Source organism: Aphanomyces invadans (assembly GCF_000520115.1).
Source record: "Aphanomyces invadans strain NJM9701 unplaced genomic scaffold supercont1.3, whole genome shotgun sequence".
Taxonomy (NCBI): domain Eukaryota; phylum Oomycota; class Saprolegniomycetes; order Saprolegniales; family Verrucalvaceae; genus Aphanomyces; species Aphanomyces invadans.
Genome location: NW_008580148.1, coordinates 873,677 through 889,165, shown reverse-complemented (window position 1 = coordinate 889,165; position 15,489 = coordinate 873,677). Strand labels below are relative to the sequence as shown.

Here is a 15,489-nt window from a genome sequence, read left to right as displayed (position 1 = left end):
CTCTCAGCGAGAGCATGTCAACCACTCTTTCAATCTTTGCACCGCCTTAGCGTCCACGATATTCGTGATTCAAGTTTCGAGGCAACAAGGACACACGACAGGTGCATGTTTCAGATAGATGGGATCAACGAGGTAAGCCCACTTGTAAGTGTGCGAATGAATAGGACTCATGGTAGCAACACTACGCAGTTGCGTCAGGGTGCTCGTTAAGTTACTTGTCTTAGTCGTCCTTCGCCTTCTTCAAATTCGATCGCCACTGGACGGGATGGCGGTTGTAAATTGGCCAGTTGGGTACAACGACGGCGGTAGCGAGAGCGAGCGCCCCGCCGCATGCGTACAGAGGGTACACGAAATCATCTTGCGTCCATCCGTACAACCACGCTGGGATGCAGATGACGGCAAAGATTAGTTGCATCAGTTGATCCGCGAGCTTCTGGCCTTGATAGTCCACCATGAGGGCGTCCTTCGCCGAGGGCTGGAATTGCAATGTTGTCCGGCAGGACACGTGGACTCAACCGAGGCAATTATCCGAATATAACCTCGCCTTATCCGGAATTCGAACTGCTCCTGAAATTACTGTAGGTGCACACTGATTGGCTAAAAAGAAATCGGTTATCGGTGGGGCAACATATCTTGCGTCGTTTCGGAAGTCGTGGAGACGAGAGGAGGGCCGTCGCCGATCTGCGATGGAGAACAAACGCGAAGGAGAGCATGAAGACGAAGTCGAGAGCAAGATGGTGGTGTACCAAGCTGAGGCGAAGCGTGGCGGTGACTCCGACGCGGAAGAGGACGACGACACCGCGCCTGGCGCGCCGTCACCGGACGTCATTGCATTGCGCGAAGGCTACAATCAAACGTACGTGATTCAGTCAAGCTCAACGCATTTGCATGAAGTCCTCTTTCGCTGTGGAAACTGGTGCTACACGGGTAAAGTCGACCTCGGTGACTCGGAGATTACGCTGAGCGACCTCCCGCTCGTCATCCCTGCGCTGCAGAAGCAACAAGGGTCATTGCAGTTTCTCTGCGAGTGGAAGCAAATTCCGTCGACGTCGCCGTACGCTGTGCCGATGGAGACGCTGTATGATGCGTTCGACTTCATCGGGACCGAGTTGGCCTCCAAGAGTATCGAGAAGAAGCTGATGAAAGCTGCACAGGAGAACGCATGGGTCGACGACGATGGCGCGACCGACGGAAAAAACTTTTTCGAGCTCGAAACGGGTGGTTTTGATTGCTTTGACGTGCGTCTAGATCGTTGCATTTCGTCGTCTTCGCTTTGGTCACAATTGGTGCGTAGGGCATTGACTTGGTCGCGAGCAAAACGTTTGTGCGCGGCCTCGTGCTCTTGGTCATATACTACCGCCGCAGCTTCTACGTGGTGCTTCAAGAAGGTGACGGCGAGCAACCGCTGCTAGACGTTCGTTTCCCGGACCTGTCGCAGCACCTCCAAGGCGTGCACCTACGCCATTACCAGGAGAACTTTATGAACATGAAGAAGCTCGTGTTGTGGCAAGCCATGCCGGCTGACTTGGCAAGTAAGTCGCCGCCCAAATCGTTTCAAATGCAAGTCAAGGACGTATCTGGCTCCGGGTACAACCAAACGTTCCTTATCCAGCGCACGCAGCCACGTACGACCCACGAGTTGTTTTGTGAACGATCCATGATGCCCTGACACGGCATCAATTGTATTCTAGTCGAAGGCCATCCAGAAAGCAAGCTCCGCGAAGTGCTCTTCCGCTTTGGCAGCTGGTGCTACAATGGTCATGTGGACTTGGGGCCGAAGCTCGAGCTGTCGGACATCCCCATTGTCATTCCCATGCTTCGCCGTCAGCAGAGCGCGCTGGTACCGTTCGTTCTCGACACTTCATCGTCACCCCTCGTTGAATAGACCTTCATGTGTGAAGTCACCAAGATGCCTGCGACGTCGCTGTTTACGGCCACGATGGAGTACATTTCGTCAATTGTGCCTGCGATTCAGCAAGAGTTGGCTGCGTCCGAGGAAGTGTTGGCGCACATGGCACGCAAAGGCCAAGAAGACATCGGTCGGTGGCTCGACGACAACGGCGCCGAATGCTTCTTTGAACTCTCAATGGAACCGTCGCCATTTCTCAAGGTAATTGCATTGGCATGTCGTCCCAACTTGCCGATCGGGATGTTGCTAGCACGTCGAAGCGATTGCGTGCAAAGTGTACACGGGGGCACTCGTGCTGATCGTGCTGTACTACGACAACGCGTTCTTCGTCCACATCGAAGACGGCCAAGACGAACAGCCCCTCCTCGACACGCGGTTTCCAGACGTGACGTGCCACAAGAACGGATTCCAGGTCGTCCGGATCGCTCGTGTATCATGTGCCAGGTTGTGACGCGAGCGAACTAGGTCAAGACGTACCGCAAGGGCGTGCCAGGATTTGCCAACTTGCGCAAGCTCACGTTGTGGAAGGTTAAGTACAACGACGCGGACGACGACGAGCGAATGCCGGAAACGATGGCAATCATCGCGGACAAGGAAAAGCAGCAGGCTGAGGCGAAGAAGGCGGCGAGCGACGCCAAGGCGAGTTCGCCAGGCCGCAAAGTCAACATGCCCCACCACATCGCCCCGTTGAAAGCCAGTGCGAACCTCAAGTCCAAGCTCCAGGATCTCGGACCGCTCGACAAGTCGGCACTCAAGGCGCCATGGGACGAATCCGGCCGACCTCTCGGCCAAGCTGCCGCACGCAAGTGATGGCAAAGACTCGTCGGAGGTGTTTGCAATCGATTTATACGTTAACCTACGGTAGTCGCATCCAGTCGTCGACGGCGGTCGGCTCATACGCCTCCGCCGACAGAGCGTGCGCAACCGCAGCGTCCGTGGAGGCGTAGATCGACGCGCCAATCCATGTCATAAAGTGAGGTGGAAACAGCGTCGATGCGACGTGGCCATGGTCCGGCGCGAGATCGGTCGCGAGGCGGTCCAGGAAACCTACATTGTGTGCGGTTCGTTGTAAGAGTCGAAAAATACCATCAGCGGAAGGGCACACACCGGGGAGCATAGAAGTTCCGCCAATGCAAACGATGTTGGCGAGGAGGGCCCGCCGTGTGTCGACGGGGCACTTGGCTACGCATTCGCGAATGGCATCTGGAATTGTGAGCGTGTCGGTTCCTGCAGCAGAGTTGGTGAAACCAATGATTGATATTGCAAGTGGCAAGAGATCGTCGCACCGTTGAAGAGTGGCTCAACGACTTGACTTCGTGTAGTGGCTGGGACCTACTCGTCCAGGTCACCAAGTGGAAACAGGGAGAAAATACCATAAAGGCGAGCGGAGTAAAGGCGTAGAAGCTGGCATCTACGGCAGCTTCCTGTGGCATAGCGTGAGAGCCACTTGTCAACGAGAAAGCTATGAAATGATCTACCAAAGCTTGGGGAGATGCCACAAAGCATGCTCTTTCCAGGACGTCTTCTGCGGACGTGGCGGCTGGTAGCTCCTTGGAGAGAGCAGCGCAGCACGTTCGAGAGCCGACGTCAGTTGCTACGATGGACAACAAATACGATACACAGGGTATACGAAATGGAAGCACGAACTCGTATACGCATGAACGAGTGGATGGCGCTCAAACACAGGTAGAATGCGCGTTTCGTGCCACCCCGCATCAACGATCAAGGCGGTGGAGTGGCAAGTGGCATACAGGGCCGTCGTCATGGCTGGAAGGAGCAAGAGGTGCTTGGCCTGCACCCGCGTCAGAGATTGCCGGTTGGGGCGCAGGAAAACGTCACCTTGAGGACGTTGAACACGGCATCTGCCAAGGCTTCACGCAAGTTCCGCGGAAACAAGAGATCTTCGCACAGGACAATGCGGCGATTCTTTGGGGCGACGCGAAGATGCCTGAGGGTGCGCAGGATGAATGCATTGCACGACGACTGCCTTCCTTACTTGTAACACACATCGTAGAGCTGATTTCCAATGTACTTCATCCAGGCATCCTTTGTCAACGGCGGCTGAAGGAGCAACTTCTCCGCCACCTAGTGCAAAAGTGCAAATATCAGTGCTTCCTCCAGGGGCTTCGATCGTCCCACCTCCCATCGTAAAACTGTGCGGGGGCTCCTCTCCCCAGACATGCCGCATTTCAAGTGCCGACTCCCAACGTCCAAGACAATCGCGCTCTTCTCGACGTTCATCATCATGGTGATGCAGTGCCCGCCGGATAACTCTATACATATCCGAAAATTTGTTTTCCGTCGACATGGGCGGCGGCGAGAAAGGTCGGTCGGCCTTCCATGTCGGGAAAGGATGTGCTCAAAGTTGTCCCTGTGGCGATGCCGCTCAACGTGTTGTTCTCGGCAGCACTGGACGAACAATCATTGTGGTGAGTCAGCTCTTCATTCTAGGGGTCGTGATGAAAGGTGGATGCATCCATGCCTTGAGGCGGTCATGAACATGGTTCATGACTTGCCACTTGGTTCGCCTTCCAAACTGCCTGCAAACGCTTCACGAGCGAATTCCACTACCGAGACGTCTCGATGCGGCATCGAACAGCATGAGGACGCCATCCAGAGAGCGAACGAGACAGCGTGCACGACTCGATGGTGAGGAAGCATGCAAGTCTTGTAATATTCTGATACTTGGTGGTGGCTAATGTGACATCAAATACAAAATAGGAAAGCGCTTTATAGCTTGTCGTAGAATCGGTCAAACGGAGGCACTTCGGGCGCCAGACCCTTGCGGACGCGGGTCGTGTGGACCAACTTGCCGGCCATCGTGGTCGCGATTTGGGGGTCGCCGTTGACGATTTGGTAGTGGTCAAACGAGCACTGAGGGAACGCCTTGCCGCCCGTCTTGGCGCGCAATTCTTCCGTGAACCCAAACGATTCGTTCACAGGCAAGTACGCCTTCATTTGCATCATGGGCGTACCAACACGTTGCTCTTCCGAAAAGACATGGCCGCGGCGCACCGTCAACACACCATACACACCACCCATGGCGTCTTGCGGGCACTGAATGTCCACCAAAAAGATGGGTTCCATCAACGCCGGGCTCGACACCAATTGGGCAGCAAACACCACACGACGGGCAGTGGGCATGATTTGACCCATGCCACGATGGATGGCATCGGCGTGCAACACCACATCCAACAAGTTGACGCGGAGACCACGAACGACTTCGTCACACAACACGCCCGTCTTGGTGGCCCAGTTGAATCCGCCCATGACAGATTCGCGGATTTCACCGAGGTACGACACCCCCTTGGTTTGGTCCACAAAAATGTTGGGACCTTCGCCATCCGGGCCATAACCCCAAATCTTACGGGCATCCGTCACGTCCCAGCCATGGTTGTCGGCAAGGTAGCGGGCGCGGAGCTTGACATCGTAGCGCACATTGACTTCTTCCTTGCCTTCTTCGATCTCGGCCACCAATTCGTCCGAGAGCGCCGATGACGAGCAGTACAAACGGTTGTGCTTGTTGGGCGATTTGGACAACACTTGCATCGACGAGTCGGCCGTCACCGTTTCGCGGTACGTCACGACAGGCTCCGAGATCTTGACGGCGCACCCCATAAAGTCTTCTTGCAAATCCTTCAAGCAAATTTCCAAGTGGAGTTCGCCGGCGCCGGCAATGATGTGTTCACCCGATTCTTCCGTGTAGCACAACACCATCGGGTCCGACTTGGCCAGACGCTTCATCCCTTCGACCAACTTGGGCAAGTCAGCGGCCGACTTGGGTTCGACAGCGACACGCACGACCGGCGACACGGAAAACTTCATCGTGCGGATCGTGTGACCCGTTTCCGACGTCGTAATGGTACCAGACTTGAGCAAGTACTGGTCCACACCGACCAAACCGCACGTGTTACCGGCCGGGATGTCGGGCACTTGTTCGACGTAGCGACCCATCATGATGATCGTACGCTGGATGTTCTTCACCCACAAGTCGGTCTTCTTGCCGGGCACGTAGTTGGGGCCCAACATGCGCACCTTTTGGCCAGTCGAGATCTTCCCAGAAAAGACACGGCCAAAGGCATAGAAACGAGCGCGATCGTTTGAAGTCGGCACCATCTTCGACACGTACATGACCAAGGGACCATTCACGTCGCAGTTGCGGATACCGTTGGCGCATTCATCGTCCAACGGACCATCGTACAACGTGTCAACACGGTAGCGCTGTGCGACGACGGGCGACGGCAAGTGCACGACAATCATTTCCAACACAGCGTCCCCGGCAGGCAACCACTTTTGCATGACGCGCTTGAGGAGAGGCTTGCCCGTCAACTCTTGTTCGTCCGGCTTGAGTTCGACGCCGACGGCTTGCAACATCTTGGTGATCTTGGCCTTGCGGTCGTTCATGATGGCGTCGAACATCTTGCAGATGGGGTCCATGATGAATTGGACAAACGCGCGCTTCAACGTGCCATTTTCCGACGAACGCTTCCACTTCTTGGCCTCGGCGTCAAAAAACCAGTCGCCCCACAACTTTTCCATCATCTTGCCTTCGTCAATGCCGAACTTGGTGCCGTACAGCTTGGCAAAGCGCTTGAGGGTGAAGCCCCACTGGTGCAAGCCGGAACCAAACGCGACCGTACCCTTGTACGGGTACACTTGCACGTCGCCGAGCTTGGCGTCGTTGTACGTGGCAATCGTCACGTTGACGTTTTCAATCGCGCGGTTGAACGATTGGTAGCACTCCTCGGGGGGCAATTGCAATTCCAACAAGGCGCGGTCAACCTTGTTCACCATGAGCACAGGCTTGACGCGCTCACCAATGGCTTGGCGCAACACGGTTTCGGTTTGCACGCACACACCGTCGATGGCATCAACGACGACCAACGCACCGTCCGTCACACGCAAGGCGGCAGTCACTTCGGAACTGAAGTCGACGTGACCGGGCGAGTCGATCAAGTTGATCAAGTACGAGTTGTCGTTAATTGTGACTTCGGGGACGAATTCGCCGTCGGCGGGCTTGTTGGCCGTCGCTTCGGCATGCGCCTTGTTGGCCGCCAACGCTTCGCCAGCATCCATGTTGTATTCAAAAAACATGGAAATCCCCGTTGACTTGATCGTGATACCACGTTCTTGTTCATCCGCGCGGGTGTCCGTGAAACGCGCGTCGCCGGCGTTCTTGGCAGCAATAATCCCAGCCTTCGACACCAACGAGTCTGTCAACGTCGACTTGCCGTGATCGACGTGGGCAATCACAGACATGTTACGAATGTTCTTCGTGTAGTCCATGATTTCACGCATTTGGGCGGTAGTGAAATTCACCTAGAGAGCCCATGAGGTCGTCCGCCGACGGAAACGAGCGAAGGAAGCGTACCATGTTTGCTGCGGGGGGTTCTGCGTCGCAAAATGCAAAGTGACGCCAAAACCAACCAAAACCCTCCCGCGAGACCTAATCCCCCCTCCGGTTTGACTGGCTCGGGGGGCCGAAACCTCTACAAATGCATATCCGCGTACATTGGATATGGTTTGTCCGTAATATGAACGTGCCTGGCACTTAGCTGTTGGCGCCGGTGCGATGTTTCGTTTTTACGATGGATGGCGACGAACACTCTGAACCATCCATGGACCCAGCAAGATAGTTCTTGAACCATGCGAGTGATGGTGAGGTGGCGCGAATAGCGACTAGACAGGATAGATATGGACGGACGGGGGGACGTCAAGTTGTATGGATGGGACGGGATCAAGAAGCCAAGGAGTTCCACCGATTCTACCTTGCCGAGATCATACCCTGTGAGAATGGATATCGTCTTCGTGATGGTGGACGATCTTCGTTCGAATTTCGAAATCTGCTTCGATCGAAGTTTTAGTGGCTGTGGCGTACCAAAGCATCGTGGATCAAACAATAGCCAATCAGATTGCATTATTTTGCATTACAGCGTTTGATTGGATGAAATCCCACTCTGCCCTCCATCTTGCGAGAAAAACAAGCTGGAGTTCAGTATACCGAAACCCTTCAGGAAAGTATTCGAGATAACGCACTTAAAAGGGCCAATCTTTTGGATAGGTCCCCCTCCGTCGCCTTGTCGCACGTTGTCGATCAACCGAGCGGTGACTAGGGGCAGAGAGGGACTCCAAGCAGGCTGGGTGCCTGATGCGGTGGCCGAGTGCTTGAATCAGGAAGGGCTCTATATGTTTCTTCGAGTGCTGGATGGCGAAGCAATCGTCGTGTGGAATTGTCGCACGTGACGATGAAGCCATGTGGAGTCGGTGATGGACTGGCTGACAGCGATTCTTTGGCGACGTTGCAAACTCAAGATCGACCTGAAGCACGCGACGGCCAGTTCCCACACGCATAGAATGGACTGTTCGAGCATAGTACATGCACCCGCTCTGGTTTTCCCAACTCGAATAGACTTGAATGGACACGTTGGCCAAATTGGAGCGCGTTTATATAATCTGAGCCGTACCAGCCCAGGAGGCGACAGCAAACTCGCGTTCGATCAAGAATCGCTGCGGATGGCTCGATCCTGTCAAGCTGCAGGAGCATGCAATCTTTCCCAACTATGTGTCATGGGCATGCTCCCCATCCATCGATTCCCTTCTCGCCCTTCCTCCCTCATGCTGAATAAAGCCACGGGAACGCTGTACGGTTCGAAGGCGACTACGTACGACCAGTGAAGAAATCATGAGGTCATCCACGACAACGACGAGATCAACGTTGGCTGGTCATGCATGCGTGAGATCATCCAGTACAACGTATCATCAGAGGTGAGCTTCTTGCCCACGTCGAGCACGCTCGAGCAATGCAACCTGCATAAAGCACCTTTCAAGCATTGATGGTCGTTGGCCGTTGTACGTGCATGCCACACGTATTGAATCCATTCGTCGTCGCACGATGGATGATGTCTCCAGTGAATCGGACCGAACCTTGGTGTCATGATGGCAAGAAGGATGCCGTGCTTGTTGGTTGTGGATCCTAGCACTCTCGTGACTACTACGCTAGTCGACGCATGTCATACAATCCCGACCGACGGGGAGAATCGAGCGGCGCCGTCTTGGTCGGCGGCCCTCCGTGTGTCTCTTCTTTGTCAAGATCCAACTCAAAACGGCCAATGTAATACACGGATACCGTATCCGGATGGTTTCCACCGATCACATCGCAACATATTCAGCCCTCGCTCGTTGCGTGGGAAGATGCTGAGCTTCAGTGGCATCCCTCCACGCAGCAGCTCTGGGAAAACGTCGGACGAGCAGCTCTTCCATGCAGTTGATGAATCCCTCCATGAAGTGCGCAGGCTCCAGGGATCCATCTCGTGGGTGTTTGTCGGGTTTCCTCCGACGACAGCGAGCGGTCATGACACAACGCTGTGTGTGTTGAAGCAGGGCACAGGACCCGTGTCCGACGAGCGAAATTGGCCGGACGGGCTCTTTGAACCCAAATCGCTTTGCTACGGTTTGTGTCGACTGGAAACTGACGACATAAGCCCCACGTCGCCGCGAACCCCACGAACGTCGAACGCCGGCATGTTCTCATTCAACCTGACCCCATACGTTGTGTCGCTGTGCTGGAAAGGCAACACCCTGCCGTTTGCATTGCGCGCGAAACACACCGAGTTCCACAAAAGAATACAGGACCATTTGGCAGGAATGGCCCATCTTCAGTTGACTTCCCCGGACGATCTAAGGTACGCACCACCCACGAGGCATCGTCCAACCCGTCTCCGTAGCGACGACAACATCAAGCTTATGCTGCCCTTCACCAAGCGACGCAGTCTGAGCAAACGCTTAGGACAGGCGGTCAAGACGGTCGAAATCTCGCCCGAAGTGCAGCAGGCCTACAACGACATCCGCAACGACTCGGTCCCGTTCAACTGGATGGTCGCTGGGTTCGAACAAACGACGGACGACGAACCGACGAAGCTGATTCTGTTGGAGACGGGCATGGTGCGTGCGAGGTTCGACTCCACCGTCGATGTGATGCTGACAGAGTGCACCAGGGTGGGTACAATGCCCTGAGCAGTCTCGGCGGCATCACGTCGACCGTGAACTCGGGGAGCGGCGTCAAGTACATTTACCTTCGCATTGACGTGCCGCTGCAGCAAGGCCCCGTGAGCAAGTACATCCTGGTGACCTTTCACCACTTGGCGCCACTCCGAGAAGACGACACCGCTGAGAACGGAATGGTCATGACATCGCCGTCGTTCTCGTCCGAGTCCAAGGTCGCGTCGGCCACAAATGCGTACTCGTTTGGCACGGAAATCTACAAGTTCTTTCCGCATCATGTACAGTCACCCACGTTTTCGCTTCTTCCATCGACCGGTTCCTTGTTGGTTTTCCATCTAAACGGCCAGTCACTAGATTCACTTTTTTGCCTCGAGCATTGGCGACGTGTCGGAAGAAGTGGTCCGTGACCGCGTTCGGCGGGCCGTCGATTCAGACCGACTCTTCCTCCGTGTGGTGCGTGTGCAGCTGAAGAGTCCGCCCGACATAACCTGCACCCACCAGGTTTGCATCTTACCCACGGGCGAAGCCCAGCCCGCCATTTGTGTGGAAACACCCCGGGAAGCGACGCTCGAAGAATTGAAACGAACGATCGAAAACGTCGTGGGGCTGCCAACCCATCGCCAGCGCCTCGTGTGGTTTCACGCCAAGGACGATGTCGACAAGAACGGTAGGCTCTTTGTGCATTGCATGCGATATCACTCGGGGTCGACAAGCGTCGAAGCACGAGCAGTGTGGTGGCGACTGCTGTGATGACGAGCTGGGTGTTTGTAGCCTTCCATGAAAGCCAGTCGATGTCCCAGGCAACGCCGCTCGTGCACAACGCCGCGCGGCTGCAGCAAGACATTGGCCTAACTCATGGCGACAAAATTCACATGGACGACATGAATGCCGGCCCGGACTCGATCTTGGCCAAGTTGGTGGAGCAAGTGCGACAACACAACTGCATTTCTTGTCGCGTGATTTGTGCCTGACATGCCGGCATGGTGTAGCTGAATGCAGGGTCTGAAGTGATGAGCTTACCGGCGGAGCGACGCCATGAAGTCGAATACAACGTGCAGGCGCGCGAGAAGGAACTCAAGCGTAACATCAGTGCGACGGCCGACTTGATTGCGCAGGCAGACCCGGCCAACGTCCAGACAAAGGCGCTGCAAGTGCAGGCCGAGAAGCTCGACAGCCAACAGCGATACCTTGATATCCCCTACGACACCATTCGGCTCTTGGAAGGGAAGGAGAACGAGCTCGGGTGCGGCAAGTGCGCAACAGTGTACCGTGGCATGTGGATTGTCGACAGCAACAAAGTGGCCGAGGTGGGTCGTGTGCGGAGCTCGTATGTCTTAGGAAGAGAGATTAGGTCGCGGTCAAAGTATTTCGGTACGCTCGCCTGACGGACAAGATCATGGGCGACTACACGCAAGAAGTCGCGATGCTGCGCCAGCTCAAACACCCCAACATTGTGCTCTTCATTGGGGCGTGCATCCAGCCCAAATTGATGATCCTGACAGAGTACTGCGCGCGGCGGAGTCTGTTTTACGTGATCCATACGCAGGCCATGTATGCGTCGATGCCGTGGAAGGTACACTTATCCATATCGTCCAAGGTCGTCGTCCCCCACCCGTCATGGCACTAGTACAAAGTTCGCATGATGCTGGATGCGGCGCGCGGTGTGGCATACCTCCACTCGATGCGAATCATCCACCGAGATATCAAGGTACGTTCGAAGGCAGCAACGCATGTGATTGACCAGCCGGAGATGGCAGTCGCACAACCTCCTCGTGGACGACGACTGGCGCGTAAAAGTGGCCGACTTTGGAATTAGCAAAGTTCTCGATGCTGGCTCGCAAGCGTTTACACAGTGCGGCACGAGCGGCTGGTACGATCGATACATGGCACTCCGTTCGTGTCTGACCTCGTGCGTTCTGGCGGGTCAGGGTGGCGCCCGAAGTGTTGCTGGACGAAGATGTTGGATACACGTTCAAAGCGGACAACTGGAGGTAGTGGTGTCCGCTCCCCATTCCGTCGACAGACTCGTCTATATGCGTGTAGCTTTGGGATCGTGATGTGGGAGATGATTGCGGGGACGTTTGAAAACCCGTTCTTGGGCATGGCCCCCGTCAAGTTTTACAATCAAGCGCTCAACGGCGTGCGGCCGGTCATCGGGGACGATGTAAGTGAAAGGCCAGCCACACAAGGTCTCACGGCGTGGGGGGCATAGGTGGACCCAGCCTACGCGGCACTCATTCGAGACTGCTGGCAAAACGAAGCGTCGCTCCGGCCAAAGTTTTCGGCGATCGTGGCGAGATTGGAGACGATTCTGGTCGACTTGGGGATGGACACTGGGCTGCCACCGACGTTCAGTGGCGGGTATCACTCGTTATCTTAATACACGCCGTCGCCATGAAACGATCTGCCACTCTCCATCCATACACGCTTTGTCAGTATGAAAGAATACGCAATGACGTGGCAGCACGAGCGAGTGTTTGAACCACCGGCGCCGAGCAACGGCCTAACACCCCGACCCATGTTTTCTTGACAGTGCTTCCACGACACATCGACACGGCGCACGCCGACTGGCCCGACATCCCTCTCCGCCTCGACCCCTCGCTTGAATGGAGCGAGGGCATCATCGCAAGCATGTGATCAGGAAAAAGTCCACATCTTTCACCACCGGTCGAAACGTTTCTTTGTCTGGGCGGATCTTTCAACCGCAACACAACAGTCTCCCCTTCCGATACATCGATCCTCCCCTGTCGTCTCCTCTGGAGGTCGTCGCTCCTTGCCCCCTACCCACAGTTCTTGGCTCGCACCTCGTTCATCGGAGGTGCGCATCGCCATGATGCAGCGATTGCACGATCGGATGCCGTTTCTCGGCGTCGGAGGCCGATGCTAGCGTCGTCGATGGGATAAACCGTTTTGCCCCGCACGTCGCTGCACTCGGATTGGCTGAATCTCCGACCTGCGACGGATCATTCGGGTCGGCCTTCGTGACACGGGCGCGTCATGCGTCGTCATACAAACGTCAAGTCATTTGGACTTTGCCGTTGCCATTACGTCGGTTGAAGTTGTGTCTGATTGGCAGAGATCGACGAATCAAATCACGTTCCGACGTGCACACATGCTTCAACGGCGCCATCCATGTGACAGACGGATCCTCCTCCTGCTCCCAGCCGCCCAGCCATTCTCGATTTCCCGTCCGCCCCGCCACCAACCAACCTGCCATGAGCCACGAAACGTCTGCTGCGTCGCTCGGCCTCGACTCCCTCGGCATCCACAACCAAGCCACGGTCTACCACAACTTGCCGTATGAGGCCATTGCCGAGCACGAAGCGCGCTTCAACGAAGGCGTGTTCACTGCGAACGGCACGTTTGCAGTCGACACGGGCAAGTTTACGGGCCGATCGCCGTTGGATAAGTTTGTGGTGCGCCAAGCCCCGTCTGACAAGCACGTCGACTGGGGCGCGGTGAACCAACCCACGACCGTCGAAGTCTTTGACGTGTTGTACAAGAAGGCGACGCAGCACTTTTCGACGGTCGACAAAATGTACGTGTTTGACGGGTACTGCGGCGCGAACGAAAACTCGCGCCTCAAGGTTCGCATCATCACGGAGCTTGCGTGGCAGCACCACTTTGTCACCAACATGTTCATGCGTCCGGAATTCAAGGACGTGGCCGCGCCGTCGGCGTTTGCGGCCGACTTCACCATCATCAACGCGTGCAACGTTGTCGACGAAGACTGGAAAGTGCACGGGTTGCATTCGGAAGTGTTTGTCGTGTTTAACATTGAAGCCAAGGTGGCTGTGATCGGCGGCACGTTTTACGGCGGCGAAATGAAGAAGGGCATCTTTTCCATGATGAACTACCTCTTGCCCCTCCGCGACATCATGCCCATGCACGCGTCGGCGAACAAGGGTGTGAATGGCGACACGGCGCTCTTTTTTGGTCTCTCGGGCACGGGCAAAACGACCCTGAGTGCCGACCCGAAGCGCCTCCTCATCGGTGACGACGAACACGGCTGGGACGACGAAGGCATTTTCAACTTCGAAGGTGGTTGCTACGCCAAGACAATCAACTTGTCGCAAGAAAACGAGCCCGAGATTTTTGCCGCCATCCGCCGCGACGCCATGCTGGAAAACGTGTGGCTCGACGAAAACGGTGTGCCCGACTACTACAACGTGTCCAAGACAGAGAATGGCCGTGTGAGCTATCCGCTGTACCACATCGTGAACCATGATCCGACCGCCCAAGGCGGCCACCCCAAGGTTGTCATCTTCTTGACGTGCGATGCCTATGGTGTGCTGCCCCCCGTGGCGAAGCTCACCCCTGGCCAAGCGCAATACCACTTTTTATCTGGCTATACGGCCAAGGTGGCCGGCACCGAGCGCGGCATTACCGAGCCCGTTGCGACGTTCTCTGCGTGCTTTGGCGCTGCTTTCATGACCCAGCACCCCATCGTGTACGCCGACTTGCTCAAGTCGAAGATTGAGAAGCACGACACCAAGGTATACCTCGTCAACACTGGCTGGACTGGCGGCGCGTACGGCGTCGGCAAGCGCATGTCCCTCAAGTACACGCGCAAGTGCATTGATGCGATTTTGGACGGGTCGATTGAAGAAGCGACGTTTGTGGAAGATCCCATCTTCCATGTGAATGTACCGACGACCGTCCCGGACGTCCCGTCCGACATGCTCAAGCCTGAGCTCGCATGGACGGACAAGGCGGCGTACGCCGCGACCGCCCGCAAGCTCGCGGTGGCGTTCCAAGAAAACTTCAAGCAATACGTGCTGCCCAACCACACGGACTACTCTTCGTTTGGCCCGACCGTCGCGAACTAAATTGCATCTCTATCTAATATACTTCACGATCCTGCACATGCTGTGCGCCAAGGAACGGCATGGGCTCGCGAGTCGCCCATATACGCCTCGTTTCATCGGGCAAGCGTTCGATGCCATCTAGCTCTGGCCTAGCCCCTGGACAGAGAGGGATGGTCCAACTCAAGGGCTGGTCCAGACACCACCTTGACAGCGAGAGATGGAGTTGCCGGGACGGTGAGGCCATTGCGACCACCGAAATCGCGTCAAGAGTCCTGCTGAGGCCCAACACTCGACACCCTCGCGACCACTCGCGGCGTTGTGTGATATCTCCTTCGCCACGTTCTCGCTCCGTGTGTCCGGGAAAGGATTGAAGCCCGAATGGTTCACGTAACCACGGGTTGTGCCTGCGCCAGTGGACCATACGTTTGAATGGCGTTTGATGTGAGCCAGCCAAGGCGTGGGCTGCCGTCGCAAGGGCCGCCTTTGACGGCGTCCTGGCCGAAATCCATCCCGGCGCGGTCCAGTTCGTTTTGGACGTGGGTGCTAATGGAGAACAATGTACTGACGTCCGAATTCTCCGAGTCTTCCGAACGAATCGACTGCAATCGCCTCCGCCCGACAGCAACAGTCGAACCAATCTGTGGCCACGGGTACCTTTGGCGCCTATAAATAGCGTCGCGCATCTACTTGACGCGGGCGTGGGCTATTGGGACGCAAACGGGTGTGCGTAATGGCATGGCGCGAGTGGATGGCTTCACTCACGACGATTGT

General features: G+C 56.0%; 6 protein-coding genes across 10 annotated transcripts; 3 read left to right on the top strand and 3 right to left on the bottom strand.

Moving 5' to 3' along the window:
• Positions 1-21: 21 nt before the first annotated feature.
• On the bottom strand, positions 22-521 carry H310_01955 (hypothetical protein). Its single transcript, XM_008865312.1, has one exon. It carries the CDS (start codon positions 452-454, stop codon positions 221-223), a length of 234 nt encoding a protein of 77 aa, XP_008863534.1. The 5' UTR covers positions 455-521; the 3' UTR covers positions 22-220.
• A 122-nt stretch (positions 522-643) lies between these two features.
• H310_01954 (hypothetical protein) lies at positions 644-2,783 on the top strand. The gene is made up of 6 exons (XM_008865311.1): positions 644-1,238; positions 1,295-1,625; positions 1,692-1,840; positions 1,886-2,110; positions 2,160-2,321; positions 2,375-2,783. The coding sequence occupies exons 1-6, from the start codon at positions 687-689 to the stop codon at positions 2,717-2,719; spliced, it is 1,764 nt and encodes a 587-aa protein (XP_008863533.1). The 5' UTR covers positions 644-686; the 3' UTR covers positions 2,720-2,783.
• On the bottom strand, positions 2,721-4,174 carry H310_01953. Of its 2 annotated transcripts, XM_008865309.1 has the most exons (9): positions 4,049-4,174; positions 3,906-3,994; positions 3,749-3,857; positions 3,557-3,701; positions 3,388-3,503; positions 3,283-3,333; positions 3,196-3,241; positions 3,017-3,136; positions 2,721-2,956 (listed from the first exon to the last, which is right to left on the bottom strand). In XM_008865309.1, the coding sequence occupies exons 1-9, from the start codon at positions 4,154-4,156 to the stop codon at positions 2,766-2,768; spliced, it is 975 nt and encodes a 324-aa protein (XP_008863531.1). In that variant the 5' UTR covers positions 4,157-4,174; the 3' UTR covers positions 2,721-2,765. The 2 variants fall into 2 exon arrangements, with proteins under 2 accessions (XP_008863531.1, XP_008863532.1); XM_008865310.1 differs by having other exon boundaries at positions 3,196-3,333.
• A 385-nt stretch (positions 4,175-4,559) lies between these two features.
• Positions 4,560-7,313, bottom strand: H310_01952 (translation elongation factor aEF-2). Its single transcript, XM_008865308.1, has 2 exons — positions 7,281-7,313; positions 4,560-7,228 (listed from the first exon to the last, which is right to left on the bottom strand). The coding sequence occupies exons 1-2, from the start codon at positions 7,281-7,283 to the stop codon at positions 4,640-4,642; spliced, it is 2,592 nt and encodes an 863-aa protein (XP_008863530.1). The 5' UTR covers positions 7,284-7,313; the 3' UTR covers positions 4,560-4,639.
• Positions 7,314-9,072: 1,759 nt separating this feature from the next.
• Positions 9,073-12,558, top strand: H310_01951 (TKL/DRK protein kinase). 4 transcript variants are annotated; one of them, XM_008865304.1, is made up of 13 exons: positions 9,073-9,591; positions 9,634-9,850; positions 9,904-10,188; positions 10,265-10,363; positions 10,412-10,577; positions 10,682-10,836; positions 10,900-11,217; positions 11,262-11,483; positions 11,538-11,618; positions 11,668-11,780; positions 11,839-11,901; positions 11,954-12,074; positions 12,123-12,558. In XM_008865304.1, exons 1-13 carry the CDS (start codon positions 9,101-9,103, stop codon positions 12,288-12,290), a joined length of 2,499 nt encoding a protein of 832 aa, XP_008863526.1. In that variant the 5' UTR covers positions 9,073-9,100; the 3' UTR covers positions 12,291-12,558. The 4 variants fall into 4 exon arrangements, with proteins under 4 accessions (XP_008863526.1, XP_008863527.1, XP_008863529.1 ...); XM_008865305.1 differs by having other exon boundaries at positions 11,954-12,558; XM_008865307.1 differs by having other exon boundaries at positions 11,839-12,074.
• Positions 12,559-13,055: 497 nt separating this feature from the next.
• H310_01950 (phosphoenolpyruvate carboxykinase (ATP)) lies at positions 13,056-14,815 on the top strand. The gene has a single exon (XM_008865303.1). It carries the CDS (start codon positions 13,126-13,128, stop codon positions 14,737-14,739), a length of 1,614 nt encoding a protein of 537 aa, XP_008863525.1. The 5' UTR covers positions 13,056-13,125; the 3' UTR covers positions 14,740-14,815.
• Positions 14,816-15,489: the final 674 nt, after the last annotated feature.